Source organism: Helicoverpa armigera, chromosome 11, assembly GCF_030705265.1.
Source record: "Helicoverpa armigera isolate CAAS_96S chromosome 11, ASM3070526v1, whole genome shotgun sequence".
In the NCBI taxonomy this organism is placed as follows: domain Eukaryota; kingdom Metazoa; phylum Arthropoda; class Insecta; order Lepidoptera; family Noctuidae; genus Helicoverpa; species Helicoverpa armigera.
This window is the reverse complement of record NC_087130.1, coordinates 6,944,824-6,961,060: the sequence shown is the minus strand read 5'-3', so window position 1 is coordinate 6,961,060 and position 16,237 is coordinate 6,944,824. Positions and strand designations below refer to the sequence as shown.

Genomic DNA, 16,237 nt, shown 5'->3' with positions numbered 1-16,237 from the left:
TCTGTCTTGTTGGCACTCTGATGTGCATTATTCTTTTACAACTTTAGTGTCATTACGATAGTAACAACTTCACCATCATTTGCGATTTCAGTTTGAAAATACATATCTACTCCACATGTTGTGTGTACCTATTGACTAAGATTTCTATGTACGTACGTGTGCTACATTATTTTTCAAGTGTTTTGTAATAGGAAAATAAATAGCAATGTATTGCAAGTGAGCGAACTTGAATTATTTGCACTTTGGTGTCAAGTCAATGTTTGTGTTACTCTTTCTAAACTGGTACATGTGTGGTGTGATATTTTTAGATGCATAACTCTTTTCATTAAAACAAAACATTCGAAATTATTAATTCATCCATAGTTAAGGCAATTTAATTTATGGGTTATATAGTTTTTAAGTCACATCATAGAATGTGAATAGTGTAATAAATTATAATTAAGTACTGTACAATGTTTTTTATTTCCTACACTGCACACACTCAATAATAATACATTCTTTATTAGTTTTCCATGATTTTACACAATTTCAAGGTGTCCTTTAAAGTGGTAACTCGAAGCGAATAATAAATATAACTGGGCTTAGATTCCTGCGCCTTCAGAAATATACTAACATCACTGGCGCAACAGTTAGACCAAGACGGAGAAGCGCCAGATACCTTACAGGTCCGAGACTACTAACCGATAGGAAAAAATCTTTCAATGGTGGGAAGCCTCTCTACCCCAGAGTAACATTAGGCATATTTTATCAGCGCAAGGTAATTCCGAGATCTCAATAAAATAAATAACACGAGATTGTGGTTAACTTCGTTTAATACATAACAAATATCACACCTTTTCTGCTACATTGGAGATTATGGGCTTAGGTCTAGATTTAAATAATAATTTCTTTTTGACGATAGCCTTTACTTTGTAAGCTGTCTTGTCTCCTTCTGTGACTTTTTCAATGACCGCCATTGGCTGCTCCAATTTTTGTTCTTTGCCATTTAAAATGTGATGACCGAGGACTAAGACAGGGTGCTTGTTTCTATTGTAATAATGCAAGTCGCCGACGACTGTCGCCTCTGTGATTCCCTCCTTCTTCGTTTGGACAAGGCCTTGAAGCTCGACTATCGCCCATTCTGGAGTTCCGCCGCCGTCATTGTTGTTACTGAAATTGCCAAAAGTATTCGTTAAATCTTGCCAAAAAATGGAGAGTATAGGTATAAAAATAAAACAAAAAATTGGATAGTATCAGTGCCATTTATTTACAATAGACAGTCAGGGGCGGATCCAGAACCATGAAATACATGGGGTATTACATAAGGAAGCACATAGGGGGAGTTCATGTGGGATTATACAGGGGGAAAACATAAGGAGTCTTTGAAAAATATATAAACATCCGAATTGGTAACCTTTATGGAAAATCAGTTCATAACCGTGTCGATTTTTCCCCTAAATTAAAACGTTTTCTACTAATGTAATTACTTTATATTTATGATCAACACTGGTATCGCTTGCTTAGTATCGGAACTTCTTGAAGAGCGGGTGCTTCTGTCCGCTGTTGTTGCGGCGGTGCTCGAGGTAGAGCGCGTCGTCGGCGCCCGCCAGCGAGGACAGCGCGCCCGGGCGCCGCGCCACGCCGCCGCCCACGCCGCCCTCGCGCTCCTCCTCGCATTCCGTCTCAGATGCTGCCAGTACCTGCGGACATCATGGTTCATCGTGTTCATGTATTTTTTTATTTTAGGGGTAGTATCATTGGCAGACTTCTGCACAGTCGTTTCAAAATATTTTATTCTCAATGTAGTTGTATTAAAAACATGTGAACAATACGCTAAACAAGACGCAGCAAGCTCAAATAAACAATGCTATAAAAATAGAATTCGTAATAGAAAAATCCGAACCTGCTGAAGAAGCATGCCTTGTTCCTCTCGTGTACCATAGAGTAAGTCCGGCTCCGTATCCATGCCCTTTAGCTCTGTGATAACCTGTGTACAAAAAATATTTAATACAACCTCTTTTACTTTAACAGAAGCTCCAAATAAATGTTAAAAATGTTCTTAACGTTACCTTATAACTGTAACCCTGGTTGACAAGAAACCGTTGTCGCTTGCGACTGTATGCCATTTCTAAAGTATCTTGTGATACCAAGGTGTAAAAGAAAGCGTTGTACTCCTCAGCTAACGCGCCTTTTTTCGCTCTCAAAATACGACCTGAAAATTGATACATATATAATTATCTCTTCTTGTATATTGATAGTTTATTCCCAAATTGGCTGGAAAGGTGAATTAGTGATTATTATTGTTACCACACAATATGATCAGAGTCACATGTTCTTACCTCACAATCAACTTTCCTACTCTATAACACCACATGGTTGTTATATCTGTGACTGTTAAGCTCTTATACATATAATAAACGATTCTTACCCAATCTCTGAGCTTCCTGTCGACGTGACCCACCGTGCGACGAAATTTGTATCAAAACATTAGCTTCGGGCAAATCAAAACTCGTATCGGCGACTTTACTGACAAATATCGTGTTGACTTTAGGGTTGAACTTGAAGTTCTGTAATATTTGAATCCTTTCGCTCTGTGAGGTGGGCCCGTAGATGTAAGGTTTGTTCATTTTGACGGCGTAGTGTCGGAGGGCGAATACATTGTCTGAGAACACTATGGTCTTGTCCCCGCGCCGCTCGTGGTAACGAACTAAGAACTGACACGCGCGAAACTTTGATGGGTTCATTACGTATAGCAGCATCTTCTTGTTTATTCTGTGAATAAATTCAATAATGTTAGACAATGTAGATTATCGTCGTGGGAATGCCTGTCATTGTATGGTCATGAGCATATGATGCAGAAGAATGATAGAGAAGTAATTTGTCTATGATAAGAAGTACTCTTATGTTTGATGGCTTTACTCATTGGATGGAAGAGATTGAAACATCTCACATAAAACATTTTTGTTAAATGTTGACTCTTTACCAGAAGAGAGCAAATAGTGACATTTCGTATATTAATATAAGATACTTATATATACGTATATTAATATAAGGTATTAGTTAACTCAGCTTTTCTACCAAAAATAGACTGAATCTAAAATAACTTTATTTACATACTTCTGTATGAGATATTCCCTGTAGAACTCAGGCGTCATGGGACACCACACCTCAGCGCACTGCACTCGCGCGATGTACCCGTTGGCTTGTAACTCCAGCCAGTTCGCTTCGTATAGCTTCGGACCGATCAAGAAGTTTAGGTCAGCGATCTTGTCGTCCTCTCGAAGTAGTGTTGCGGTTAAACCTGAAGGAACGTTAAGTATCGTAACAAAACAAATATGTACGTGTCGCAGGTATTTGCTAAAGAACTGCTGTCAAAGCTACATTGCATGGTTGTGCACACAAGCAATAGTGTTTAATTTCATGGCTGTTCAAAAACCTTCCATTTGCATCTCTTAAAAATATAAGTCAGATAAACAACCTTCTTTCTCAATTTTCATGTTAAATTATATCACCGGGCAACCACTTTTACTAGCTAAAACCCAACATGTTTTTTCTTGAGCCCTTTGCTACCAGGGCAACAGAGCAATCCCTCAGCTACAGTATACTCAAGTTACGAAAAACTTACCGAGCTTAGCATGCGAGTGCACGATAGTGAGTACCCTTCGGAACATTTTGGCCGGTATAGTGTGCACCTCGTCCAACACGACGAGTCCCCACTCCTGAGCTTGCAGCCACTTCATGGTCTGTTCCGCCTCCCACGAGCGACGCTGGCCGTGAGTGATCATAGAGTATGTTGTTATCAGGATGCCCGCGCCCATTGGCTTGTCTTTCGCTTCTGATGTGAATCTGTCGTAAAACGTGTCGGATTTTAGAGGTATTTTATTTAACTCTATGTTATAAAATTACAGTTTTACACAAATATTATAAACGTGAGCTTTTCTAGGTATACAATTCATTTTCACAGCCTGCTGTACATTTGTAGGATAGGAAATAAAACTCAAATAAATCATTATGATCTGCCACTACTGTGTTGCGGCCTCCTCTCAACAAAAGATTGAGCTCAATTCAGGTTGGTCAAACCACTAGGAAGGAAATAAAGAACTTTTTCCTAAAACTATTAAGCAGCCACAAATCTTCTATGGCAATCTACGGGCAAATCTTGACCGTATTTATGTCGCAGGGATATGATAAAAACGGGGATTTGATCAATTCCCTAAGGGATTTGATCAAATCACGGAGGATGTTAAAATAACAACACAGTTTTATCTTTTCACTAAACAAATCTAGTGAATTGAACAAATCCCTAAACTGGTTCAGTGAAATGACAAAAATAATTTTGCTTTGATATTTTAAAGGTTTATTTGGTAAGATATACCTGCATAATTATGATAATCAGGTGTGTGCAATACAAGGAAATATTGATATAAAAAATCAACATTACTCAGAACAATATTTTTGAAAGAATGAACAAAAATTTATTTAAAAAATATTTTAGCTGCATATGATATGCCTATTTGTAATAATCACTTATTAAAACATGTAGCTGATTTGTGGCATCATGAATTACATAATACATTATTTTTCTTACAGGCACATCTATTCGTTTTGCATCGTGCGTGACAGACACCTACGGCTTGCCTAGTGTTTGCAAGCGCGACCCAAACAAAAACTGACATATTTGTCATTTCACTGAACCAGTTTAGGGATTTGTTCAATTCACTAGATTTGTTTAGTGAAAAGATAAAATCGTGTTGTTATTTTAACATCCTCCGTGATTTGATCAAATCCCTTAGGGAATTGATCAAATCCCCGTTTTTATCATATCCCTGCGACATTTACAAATCATCATTTTTACAGCAGTACCTGCAGATCATGCTATCATCAGCCGTGGACCAGCACTTGAACTGCTGCTTCCACTGCTCGACGGAGACGCCGGAGTTGCACAGCACGAGCGCCCGCTTGCGCACCGTGCACACCGCCGTCACGCCCACCAGCGACTTGCCCGCGCCGCACGGGAGTACTATCACGCCTGAACTACGTACAGAAATTTTTACAATAGATTTTCAACCTTATGACAATAGTGGAAGTTTAATGTTCGATTTGCAAAATTTTACAGATTCGGGTATGGGATTACATGGAGAAGTAAATAACGGATTACATAGAGGGAGCACATGACGAGTATACATGTAAAAAAGTATATGTATGTGGGGAGTACATAAGAGAGTATATAGGGACAGTGTATAAAACAGTCTTTAAGGAAGCAGATGATGAGGAGGAATAAATAAGTAAGGAAATTAATGAGTACTTTGGAAAGTGTAAATGGGGAATATATAAATAAAATATAACGAAGTACTTAAAAGGAGTACATAAAAGTGTGACATTATAACTAAACTAGGATTGTGGGCCTACAGTGCCGTACAGTGATAGATTCAGCGCTGCGTCGAAATGAAATCTCTCAATTTGATGAAGTTGTTTCAAAACGTTAATTGTTCACACGTATAACATATAACACATTATGTTGGGATACATACCGAGCACGTCCATTGCCGAACATTTTGCGCAAACTCTTCTCTTGGTAGGGGCGTAGCACCGCGGTGGGCTTCAGGTCAATGTTTATATCAGGATTGATGCTGTCGTTGCGGAAGTCGTACTCAGCAAGTAACGGGTGTTCTAGCTCGATGCAACGCTTTTGTATTACCTGGGAATATCAGAAGTATAAAAGCCTTAGTGCAATTCTACTTGGCCTAAATATTATGTTTTCGCTTCACAATTGTCCCTTGACTACTACATAATAGGGATTGTTTACGAAACTCGTGAAAATACATGGTCGTTTTGTTGTACAAGAATTTTGCACAACCCTCCAGAAATAAACCTGTTTCTTGTAATAGTTTATGATTTCGTTCAATTTTTCTACATATTTCTTTAACACTGGACAGCATACCTCAATCTTATCAGGGTCGACTTCGAATGCGACGGCAGTATTAGCGGTAATATCTGTTACGTCATCATCGTCATCCTCCTTGTCTAACTGTTGGTAGAACTGGCTGATGTCATCCGGCACCGTGCCGTTAGCCGGGGGAGGTTTGTCACTGGTCTCGCCTAAAAAAATAATTGGGTTTTGAAATGAGAACATTAAATGCTGGTACCCTTGAATGTTTTTTTTTTTTCATTGGCGATAATTGCGACATCATTTGAGGTTTTACGTAATGTGATGTACATAAAGATAATCTGAGTCATTCTTTAACAAATGTTTGTAAACAGTAAAATTTTGCTTTATCATTGTTTGCTTAACATTTATCCTGTTTCATAGACTACAGTCAAACCCACCTGGTTTAAGTGCAGTAGATGGTTTGTCGGGCAGTGCTGATGATAAGAAGTCGTCATCGCCATCACGACGCAGTCGACATTGCTGAATTATTGGATCCTTGAGCAATTTCTGTAGGACTTCCACATGTTTGCTCTCTACTAGATACCTAAAATTCAATTACCCTTGTTATTCAATTACCATTATCATCTGAATAGCCTTTTCCAAGTATGTTAGCATCGGAGATAGGATGCAGCGGAGCAACTGCTTGCCTGACCTCAACCCAGTTGTTTGTATTTGAGTAATGCAGTTCAAAATAAATAAAAGATTACCTATTATGTTTTAGCACAAGCTTCACTTTTCCATAAGACAGTGTACACAGCTGAATGAACTCTATAATGCCTGCAGGTACAGCACACTTGCTGAGCCTCTGCAGGTATTCAATAATGTCTGCTGTTTGAAGGCCCACGGACACAGCAGCATATAAACTGTAAGCTGTCAATTTGTATTCGTGGATGTGTTGCGGACTGAAAATGGTCAAAATTACATATATAAATTTAATAATAATTAACACATTGAATGAATAAATATGTTTTGTACAAAATTTTTGAAGTAAATAAGTTAAGTTTTGAAGTAAACTGCTTACCGGCACACAGGCTCTGCAATAGCAATAAGAAAATCGTGGGCATGTTTGTAGACTGGTGAGAATGCTTCCAAGAATATATGACCATTTGGTGCCACCCACAAAGGACGGCTTGCATTGTCAGCCTTCAGGGCCATTTGACTTCTAGAATTTGAATAAAAAAAAAATTGGAATCATAAGCAAGATCTATTATCTTATAATTTTGACTCGGTATAGACAAGAATGGATGTTTAACCTATAATCTTTGGCACCAAATTCATCTTCAGGCACTTGATCATTCTTCTCTGCATCCTGCATGGCAGCGCCCGGCACACCAACATTCTCAGAGTTATCATCATCTACTAAATCTATGGTCATCTCTTCTTCAACCTTCTTTTTCTTGCCTGTTGAGAACAATGTTGCATTAAGATCCAGAAATACATATTCTACATATCTGACTCCGAGATCATTACATCAGACTTGGCAAATTTACTTTTAGATATGTTTGTATAATTTTTAGGTATATTTTGTTGAGGTACTCACCTGATCTATCACTCCCTGTTCTTGAATCATATTTTTTGAACTTCTTTGGAGGACCCATGTTGGAGTTACAATGTACTTGGCTGCTGTATTCTATTTATCTATTTTTGACCGGATTAGTAGTTGTCAATTTTCCTAAAACAATTTATTTAACAACAGTATAGACAGCACTTTGATTTTAAATATTATTCAAAGTTTTAAAAACAACTGCATACTTACCACCAATGCAAGAAATATAGCAACTTTATTATTTTTATTTATGACAATGTTTGTGTTGAAAATTTTAACACTCAAGAAAATTTGAGGAATACAACTCAAATCTATACCTGTCTTAAAGATTTACGAGTAAGTATTTGTTATTGTTTTAATATTCTGATGAAATAAAACACAAGTCTCACGCTCACTTTGACACTACTAAATCACATATTTTCATTTTGCTGTGCTCCATGAATTTATGTATGAAACGTTGACATCTTGAAATCATCTGACATTGACAGTAGCAACATCTGTCACAACTACAAAGTTCACTGAATAGTGTTGTCCCGATGCAATTCAATTTAGATCTAAAAGTATGTCTCACTGATTAAAGAAAACTTGAAACAGTTACTGTTGTTGTAAAAAGACGACAATTGCTGGCCTTTTGTACATTATTTGAGTATTCATGCACCCAAAAAGTACCTAATAATATGGAATCGTTATAGAAAACGGTACACCATACGCCTGCCAATATCGTAACTATTTTAGAATATAAATAACACCGTTGATACGTGGTTGATACCCTATGGCCGCTGCCTCGAATTTTGCGGGCAGCGGGGCGGCAGCGGCGGCGGCGCGTTCGTTCACCGTTTTGAATGGAGCTCACCGCTCGTTGCCCGCTCCCGCGCCGCTGTATTCGAGGGCCGGTCCATTTGATTCAAAGAGTAAAGTAATATATAGGGAAAAGAGAGCCCTCTTGCGTGATAATCATGCAAACCTATTTGTCAATGCGCCATCTCTCTCTAAATTGGCCCCGAACTACCTACATAGCTATAGCTATAAAAATATATATGCATCATATTCATAACATTTTCTATTAGGGTAAATAGCACCATGTAACTATAACATTGGTTATCGTTATAGTTACATTATGCTACTTACCCTAATAGAAAATGTCATCGTTAATATAGTAAAAGGTCGAAGGAAAACAAATAATTATTATGTATTATTACTTTTTATACGCGTGTACGCAGAATGCAAAAACCGCCATATTGATATTTTGTTATGATCGATGATCGGTTTTGTTAAGTTACTTGGAATACTGACACCAGGTCTTTTTAGATTAAAATTGATATTTGTGCTTTTTCAAACCGTATTTAATTTATTCGCCTATTTTATCTTTTTTTTAAGTGTCTAATATTTTCCTCATACTTTTCTCTAATTAATATTGCATAAATAATTTTATATTGACAAACAAAAACGATTATAGTGTAGTGCCATCTGTTGGTAATTTAAAGTATCTTTTAGATAGTAAATAGTTTCCGGGCCAAATAAAAGGTGGCGACTCTTCATTCACTTAGCTGTCAAAATGTACGGAGTGTCTCCCCCCTGATTTGATTATACGCGTGAGATCCTGCCGCTCCCGCGCCGCCGCCGCTGCCGCCCCGCTGCCCGCAAAATTCGAGGCAGCGGCCTATCACTTATTCATAGTCCAAATGTTAACTACTTTTGAAACAAAATATAAGATATAAGGCCATAATTTATTCGGGTAACGGAACGGCAATCCCGTCATCCCGTGTTCCCAAGTGACGCAAGTTAAACCGCGGGAAACAGCCAGTTCCACTGATTAAACGTTTAATCGATGGACTAAACAAACTGCATGATTTAATCGGCGATTAAATCGAATCATTGATGAAAGATAAGAGCAAAACTTTTGTTTATAAATATTTGGTATGTCGTTCATAGGTTATAATAACAATATGATTCTGGAGGTATATAACGGTTATCCTGTTTTATTAATACTGACCAGTCTATATATATTTGCATATTCAGGCTGCTAATGTATGCTGCAATGCTGCTTGAAGCACTACGGTAATTAACAATAATACGAAAGTTTAACTTCCTTGAACTTTTTTATAAACAAAACAGAAACAGCTGATTTTTTTTTTTTGCCCATAGGGCAGGCTAAAGTCTTTCGACCATACTGCCTAGTCTTTCGTAGGTATTTATTTCTTTCGTAATATTTTTTAAAAAATTTTGTCATACGTGTTTAATTCATGTCAAATCAATAATTTTTTGTCAAGTCATTGTCTTCTTTTATTATCCAGGTTTTTTTTCCTAATCCAGCCGTTAAAGGCATAATTTTATTTCATGTCAAGTCATATCAATTTCTTTTTTTTTTTTTAAAGACAGTGTCAATGTCAACGTATTTTTTTACGTCAAGTTGATGTTATTTAAAGGTTTCACCTTTTTCCCCTATTCATATGCTATTATTTATTTATATACACCATAAATTAGACAAATATAAAAGAATATTTTAAAAAACTATATATAAATTATATATACAAAGGTAATGCTAACTTTTATGAACATTTAAATGTCATTAACTGTTTCCAATATGAATCTGTACAAATATATATAAGTTGAAGCATTCATAAGCAACTCCTGTAAGCTAAGCGGGACCATTTCAGGATTTTTGTAAATTTTTAGAAGCTCATCCGACAACACAAGGCGCTGAATGTTGAAAGACGAACACTCAAAAAAGATGTGATGTAGTGTTTGAACCTTTTGCAATTGACAATAATCACAATATGCTGAGCTGACCATTTTGAGACGATGAAGGTGATAATTTAATCTGCAATGACCAAAACGCATACGACAAATAATTGAATAAAATTTCCTATTTAAAAAAATGTTATTTTTACAGAACCAAGGTACAGTATTAACTTGGACATCGAGAGTATTAAACCATGAACCCACATTTTCATTGTGCACACAATTATATGAATGTCTCCCCCACGCTTCACACATGCGTTGCCTTAAGAGACTAACTACATCTGTGTAAGGTATGGAAACACTTTTATCGCTGCTGGGAATTGAATCCTCTAGTTCGACAATTTTTTTGGCAAGATAATCTGCTTTTTCATTTCCTTTAACGCCAATATGAGATGGTACCCATACAAATTGAACTTCAATATTTGACTCAATCAATTGTACCCACATTTCCTTAATCAGATGAATAATGTAGTTAGTGTTAGCATGGAATTTATTATTTGCTATATTTTGTAGGACACTCATGCTATCACTTATTATGACCCATTTACTAGACTCTAAATTGGATTTTTTTATATGTTTCAGTGCACTCAAGATTGCAACAGCTTCAGCTGTAAAAATACTGGCATTTTTGTCAATTTTCATGCCTATACCGATATTTGAAGTAGGCTCATAAATAGCAAAGAAGCCGCTCTATCATTCTTGGAACCATCAGTATATACAAATTTGTGATCTGACCACTCTGACAACATATTATACACATCCTCTTTAGAAGACAATTCTTTTCTCTTCTTTATAATGACAGTTATAGCTGGAAATTTACTACTAAATGAACCTTCATAACAAGGCAGGATATGTTTTGATTGATGAATGTTAATATTTTCAATAAAAGCTTTAAATTTTTTAAGACTTTGTAATATATAAAAGGTTTTAAAGTAGTATGTGTAGCTAAATGTACAAGATTGTTTAAAAGACTATTACCAGAAACACTATAAAGCTTCAGAAAGAATCTTTCCAATAAGAAATCAAAACGAATAGCTAGAGGTGCAACATTACATTCAATCTGCAAAGCGTTCACAGGAGTACTTCTGAATGCCCCAGTAATAACCCGCAAACATTTGTTTTGCAAAATATTTAAACTATTTACATGTTTTGAATCTGCAGCAAAGCAATAAAAACCATATTCAAAGTGACTACGTACTAAAGATTTATATAACAATAATAATATTTTTGGGTCTGCTCCCCAGTAAGTTCCACTCAAGGATTTTAAAACATTAAAACCTCTATTTGCTTTGGCAACAATATTCCTAATGTAATTACTCCAGGACAAATTGTGTGTAAATATAACTCCCAAAAATCTAACTTCAAGAGAGCTGGGTAATGCACAATTATGATACAACACAGCGGGTAAATTATGGTTCCGCTTACCGAAAACGACTACTTTGGACTTTAATGGATTGATAGTGAGATCAAGGTAAGAGAAGTAATTGTGCAAATGTGTTAATGCAACATTGACTGTCTCAACTACTTGCGAAATGTTCTTCCCAGATGAATAAACCACAAGATCATCTGCAAACTGTAGATTTTTAACTTGAGCCCCTAAAATTAAATTTAATCTATGTATATACAATATAAATATTAAAGGTGACAATATTCCACCTTGACAAACTCCCTTAGCCGATAGTCTAGGACCATAAAGGTGCCTATTAAATTTTACGAATACTTCCCTATTATTAAGGAAATTTGATAGCCAATTAATGATTTTTCCGGAATCCCTATCTGTGATAACTCATCACATAGAATATCTATATTTACACTATTAAATGCACCTGCAACATCAAAGAACACTCCAACCAGATTTTCATTTGCTGTTATGGATTTATAAATATCAAGCTGCAGTTGACAAATACTTTCACGAGCGGAACGATTCCTACGAAAACCAAATTGATTTGATGGTAAGATACTATTTTTTTCTATATAAAATTCTAAGCGTTGTTTTAACAGTTGTTCAAACAATTTTCCAACACAAGAAGTAAGAGCTATGGGACGATAAGAATCGGGACACATTTTAGTTTTATCAGGTTTTAGAATAGGTACTAGGCAATCAACCTTCCAATTATGGGGTATAATATCATTTTCCCATAACAAATTCAAAATTTGTAGAAATAATTTTAAACCTGAAATATTAAGTTTTTTGAAAAGTATATACGGCATTCCGTCAAGACCACATGTGGTATCTCTCCTGGAAGTTATAGCCGCCATCAACTCTTGCAATGTAAAGGGATCAAGCATGTAGCAATTACTAGAATTACAACCAGAAGTGAAAATTTTTGCACTTGATGGGACAAAATCTGGTGTATATTTTTTAAGAAAATCTAAAATCCATGTATCGTCTTCATGACCACTGACATTGTATGTTTTATTATATTTGCGCATAAATTTCCATATTATTGATATCGGTGTAGATCTATTAAAAGTTTCACAAAGGGAAAACCAACTTTTTTGCCTTTCCGTTTTTAAAACCAGTTTTTTAACTGCCCGTAACCTTTTAAATTGCAAATAAGTTTCTTCGGATGGATTATTTTTAAATTCCACATATGCGTTTCTGAAGTTTATTACAGCTTCCGCGCACTTTTGATTCCACCAAGGAAGCAAAGGTCGCTTATTACTTCTAATGCAACAAGATCTATTGGGAGAATGTGCAGAACTGACTATAGAATTGGCGGCTGCTGTACGCAAAATGCTACAAAATCTAAGATATGTGTCAGTAATACATAAACTGTCGATTTCAAAATCATATAGCAATTCATCAACACTACTGGTATATCTCTTCCAATCTACCAATTTGTAATTTGGATAAACAGGCAAATGCTCAACATTAGAAGAATAATGACTGTTGTTAATGTAACTATTATTGCTAATCACTGCTTTTATGATTACAGGGATGTGATAACTGCTACCAAGAGGACAATCATGTACGTTCCATTCACAATTCAGCGCTAAAGATGATGAAACTAATGTCAAATCCAACGCATTAGGACGCCAAGTCAAGGAGCCAACAGTAGTTGGTTGACCATCATTGAGCAGAACCAAATTATTATCATCAATAACCTGTAGAATACTGCGCCCACGCACAGAGTCCGAGCCACAGCCCCAAGATGTGTGATGAGCATTAAAATCACCAGCCAATATGAAAGGTTCAGGAATAGATTTTATTAATAGATCCAATTTTTCCTTTGAGAATTGCGGATTACAATTCAAAGGACTATAAAGACTGACTATACATAACTCTTTGTTATTTACTTTTATTTTAACACAAATATTTTGTAATGAGTTATCACAGAAGGTTTTAATTTGAGTATAATTAATACTTTTATGAATGATTATTGCAACGCCATTATGTTTGTTACCAATATCATTTCTTTCAATATTATAATGTTTAATTTTAAAATCGTGTTGCGGTTTTAACCACGTTTCACTAATGATTGCTAGATGAATATTGTGTCTATAAAGAAAGTCAATAAATATATGTTTGTTACTATTTAAGCTTTGTGCATTCCATTGAACAATATTCAATTCCGAAATATCCATTAACAGGCAGAAGAAAATTTATCACATAAAGTTGATTTGAGAGCTTCTTTAATCGACATTGAATTAATGGGTGTTTGTTTATTGCTTAATATTTTCGTAAGTGTTTCCACTAATGTATTTATAAATTTGTCTGATTTCATAAGATTATTTATTTGCGTGTCAATATTGCGTGCCGTTAGAGCTGGGAATGAATTCACATTAAAAAGGTCTGAATAAGTGGCGTTTCGAGATTTTATTTTATTTTCCTCTACCTGCTGTTTTTTAATTGGACAAGCTGAAGATATTGCAATGTGATTGCCCTTGCAATTTGCACATTTGGCATCCTGCGGAGCAACGTTACATTTTAAAATTGTGTTGCTCAGAACAGATCGAGCAGACTTCCGAGTTTTACAAAATTTGGCGATATGCCCATATCGCATGCATTTAAGGCATTGCTTAACAGGAGGGATATATTTATTTACCTCATGCCGCCAAGAATCCAAATATATGTACTGCGGTAAGATGGTTGAGGCAAAAGTAACCGCTACTGCCTGTGTAGGAACGAAAGAGAACTTACCTCCATCACCTCTTACCCTGCGCATGAAACGCCTTACCTGGATGACATTTTTTGAACTACCAATCAACGAAAAAATTTCTTTATTTGCCATATCAACTGGTACTGAAGTGAGTACCCCAGTGACCTCAGTATCACCAGCAGGAATAGACGCTCTGAGCGATAATTGCTCCAGCAGTTTTTTGTTCTTCAGGAACATATTTGCGTTGTTCGGTAAGTCGAAAGTGACGCCAACCTTGTATCTATTAATGCTTCGCAAGTGCATCACCCCAGACACACCATGCTCCCGTATGCCCTTAGATAGAGCCATACGATCTCTGTCAGTAAAAGTCCTGCCTTCGTCAATATGGTTTAGGAATACAACCAACTCCTCCTTCTTACAGTCCTCCGGATATTTCCGTGCGTAGCCTTTGACTTTGTAAATGGCATATTTATCTTTAGACTCCTCGACTTTGGAGTTGGAGCATGCCGACACCACCGAAAGTTCGGAGTCCGAATCTACAGACTCAGGCCGATTCACGTCTGGAGGGACATCTATAAGATCATCTTTCCGCCGCCTCTTCTTCCCCATATTTACAACTATTTATTTACAACTATTTATTTACACTGTGTTCACACTATTATTTACAAATATAGTCCCGAAAAAACCGAATATTTTAATTTTAATTTGCTTCAAAATCAAAAAGCGCGCCTTTCCACTTCAATGGTTTCCCGCCTTTTTTTTCCAGAAACAGCTGAATTCTTCTCGTTAAGTTTGACAATGACAGCCAGTTCGTTTACACGCAGACTAATGTTCAGACGTTAAACTTTTGATGCAATATTATGAAAAAAATACCCCCTTCATATTTATACTATGCTATATTGCTATAAGTATACTTTTTACGCGAACGCTTTGAAGTATCACAGGGATGTTTGTACGGCGAGGCTATGTATAGCTCTTTACACTGCGCCTGCGCATAAATGCGCGCTTCTTGTAAAGCACTGGTATACAAGGTGTTGATTTGCATTTGTGCCATAGTTCAGGAGGAGGACATACAATAAGGGTATAATTTAGGCGGTCACCAAAAATATTTTTAAGACTCTAAGCTGAGGCACCAAATAAAATAAACAACGCCAAAAAAAATAAATTGACTTTATTAAAAGGGCACTAAAGTATATAATGTTGTGATCCAAAAAAAATAAAATAACATCAGAAAAATCGCTAATCTCGCACAAATATTATTTTTGGTTCCCAAAATGGATTAATGGTCACCAAATTCTATCCAACTAAAAGATTTAGTGCCCTTTTTATAAAGTCAATTTATTTTTTTTTTGGCGTTGTTGCAAGCCGAAGCTGCGGTGGTGAGCGTGAAAACCATCTGCGACGATAAGCTCGCATGGGACCGCCGGAGCCCCGCAGCGCCGGAGCCGTGACAGAAGCCATGCTTGCTGCATGTTGCGTGCTTACATTTTAAACGCACTGAGTTACACCCAAATTCATATAACAATAAATAAGCGACGTACGTTTGGGAACCCTAGTATATTAATTGGTATTTGGGAAATATTCTAGCGATCGTTAGCTTTTTTAGTTACATAATTGGTAACATCTAAGTAGTGACAATATATAATATTTGGTCTAAAGTGTATTTTAAAGGCGTCCATATATTTTTTTAGTAGTCAATAATACGAAAAAATGGTTTTATCTAATAATATTTTTGGAAACGTTATTTGGTGACCATTTATCCATTTTGGTAACCGTTTAGAATTTTTTTGGTAGTAAAATAGGTACTTTTTTGGGTGGTGTTTCCAAAGTAATCCAATTTTATGAATGAAATTTATGAGTGATCGTTGCGTATGCTTTGTGTTTGCGTTTGTGTGAGGGTGCAGCGCGGTTTTAATGCCAGTAACATACGCGCCAAGT

The 16,237-nt window shown here is 36.3% G+C and overlaps 1 protein-coding gene and 1 long non-coding RNA gene across 8 annotated transcripts; one reads left to right on the top strand and one right to left on the bottom strand.

Annotated features, from left to right (window-relative positions):
* Positions 1 to 1,010: 1,010 nt before the first annotated feature.
* On the bottom strand, positions 1,011 to 9,585 carry LOC110379631 (general transcription and DNA repair factor IIH helicase subunit XPB). 3 transcript variants are annotated; one of them, XM_049850927.2, is made up of 16 exons: positions 9,448 to 9,585; positions 7,449 to 7,538; positions 7,162 to 7,309; positions 6,930 to 7,070; positions 6,616 to 6,810; positions 6,307 to 6,452; positions 5,921 to 6,078; positions 5,511 to 5,677; positions 4,843 to 5,013; positions 3,605 to 3,825; positions 3,097 to 3,280; positions 2,408 to 2,751; positions 2,049 to 2,191; positions 1,883 to 1,966; positions 1,467 to 1,679; positions 1,011 to 1,149 (listed from the first exon to the last, which is right to left on the bottom strand). In XM_049850927.2, the coding sequence occupies exons 2-15, from the start codon at positions 7,504 to 7,506 to the stop codon at positions 1,500 to 1,502; spliced, it is 2,340 nt and encodes a 779-aa protein (XP_049706884.1). In that variant the 5' UTR covers positions 7,507 to 7,538; positions 9,448 to 9,585; the 3' UTR covers positions 1,011 to 1,149; positions 1,467 to 1,499. The 3 variants fall into 3 exon arrangements, with proteins under 3 accessions (XP_049706884.1, XP_021195052.1, XP_021195051.1); XM_021339377.3 differs by having other exon boundaries at positions 7,449 to 7,580; positions 9,448 to 9,581; XM_021339376.3 differs by lacking the exon at positions 9,448 to 9,585 and adding an exon at positions 7,665 to 7,901 and having other exon boundaries at positions 7,449 to 7,580.
* A 34-nt stretch (positions 9,586 to 9,619) lies between these two features.
* On the top strand, positions 9,620 to 14,005 carry LOC126055423 (uncharacterized). Of its 5 annotated transcripts, none has more exons than XR_010276962.1 (5): positions 9,620 to 9,638; positions 10,131 to 10,262; positions 10,348 to 10,486; positions 10,779 to 12,148; positions 13,136 to 14,005. It is a non-coding gene; the product is annotated as an uncharacterized LOC126055423 (long non-coding RNA). The 5 variants fall into 5 exon arrangements; XR_010276961.1 differs by having other exon boundaries at positions 9,624 to 9,642; XR_010276960.1 differs by lacking the exon at positions 9,620 to 9,638 and adding an exon at positions 9,764 to 9,880.
* Positions 14,006 to 16,237: the final 2,232 nt, after the last annotated feature.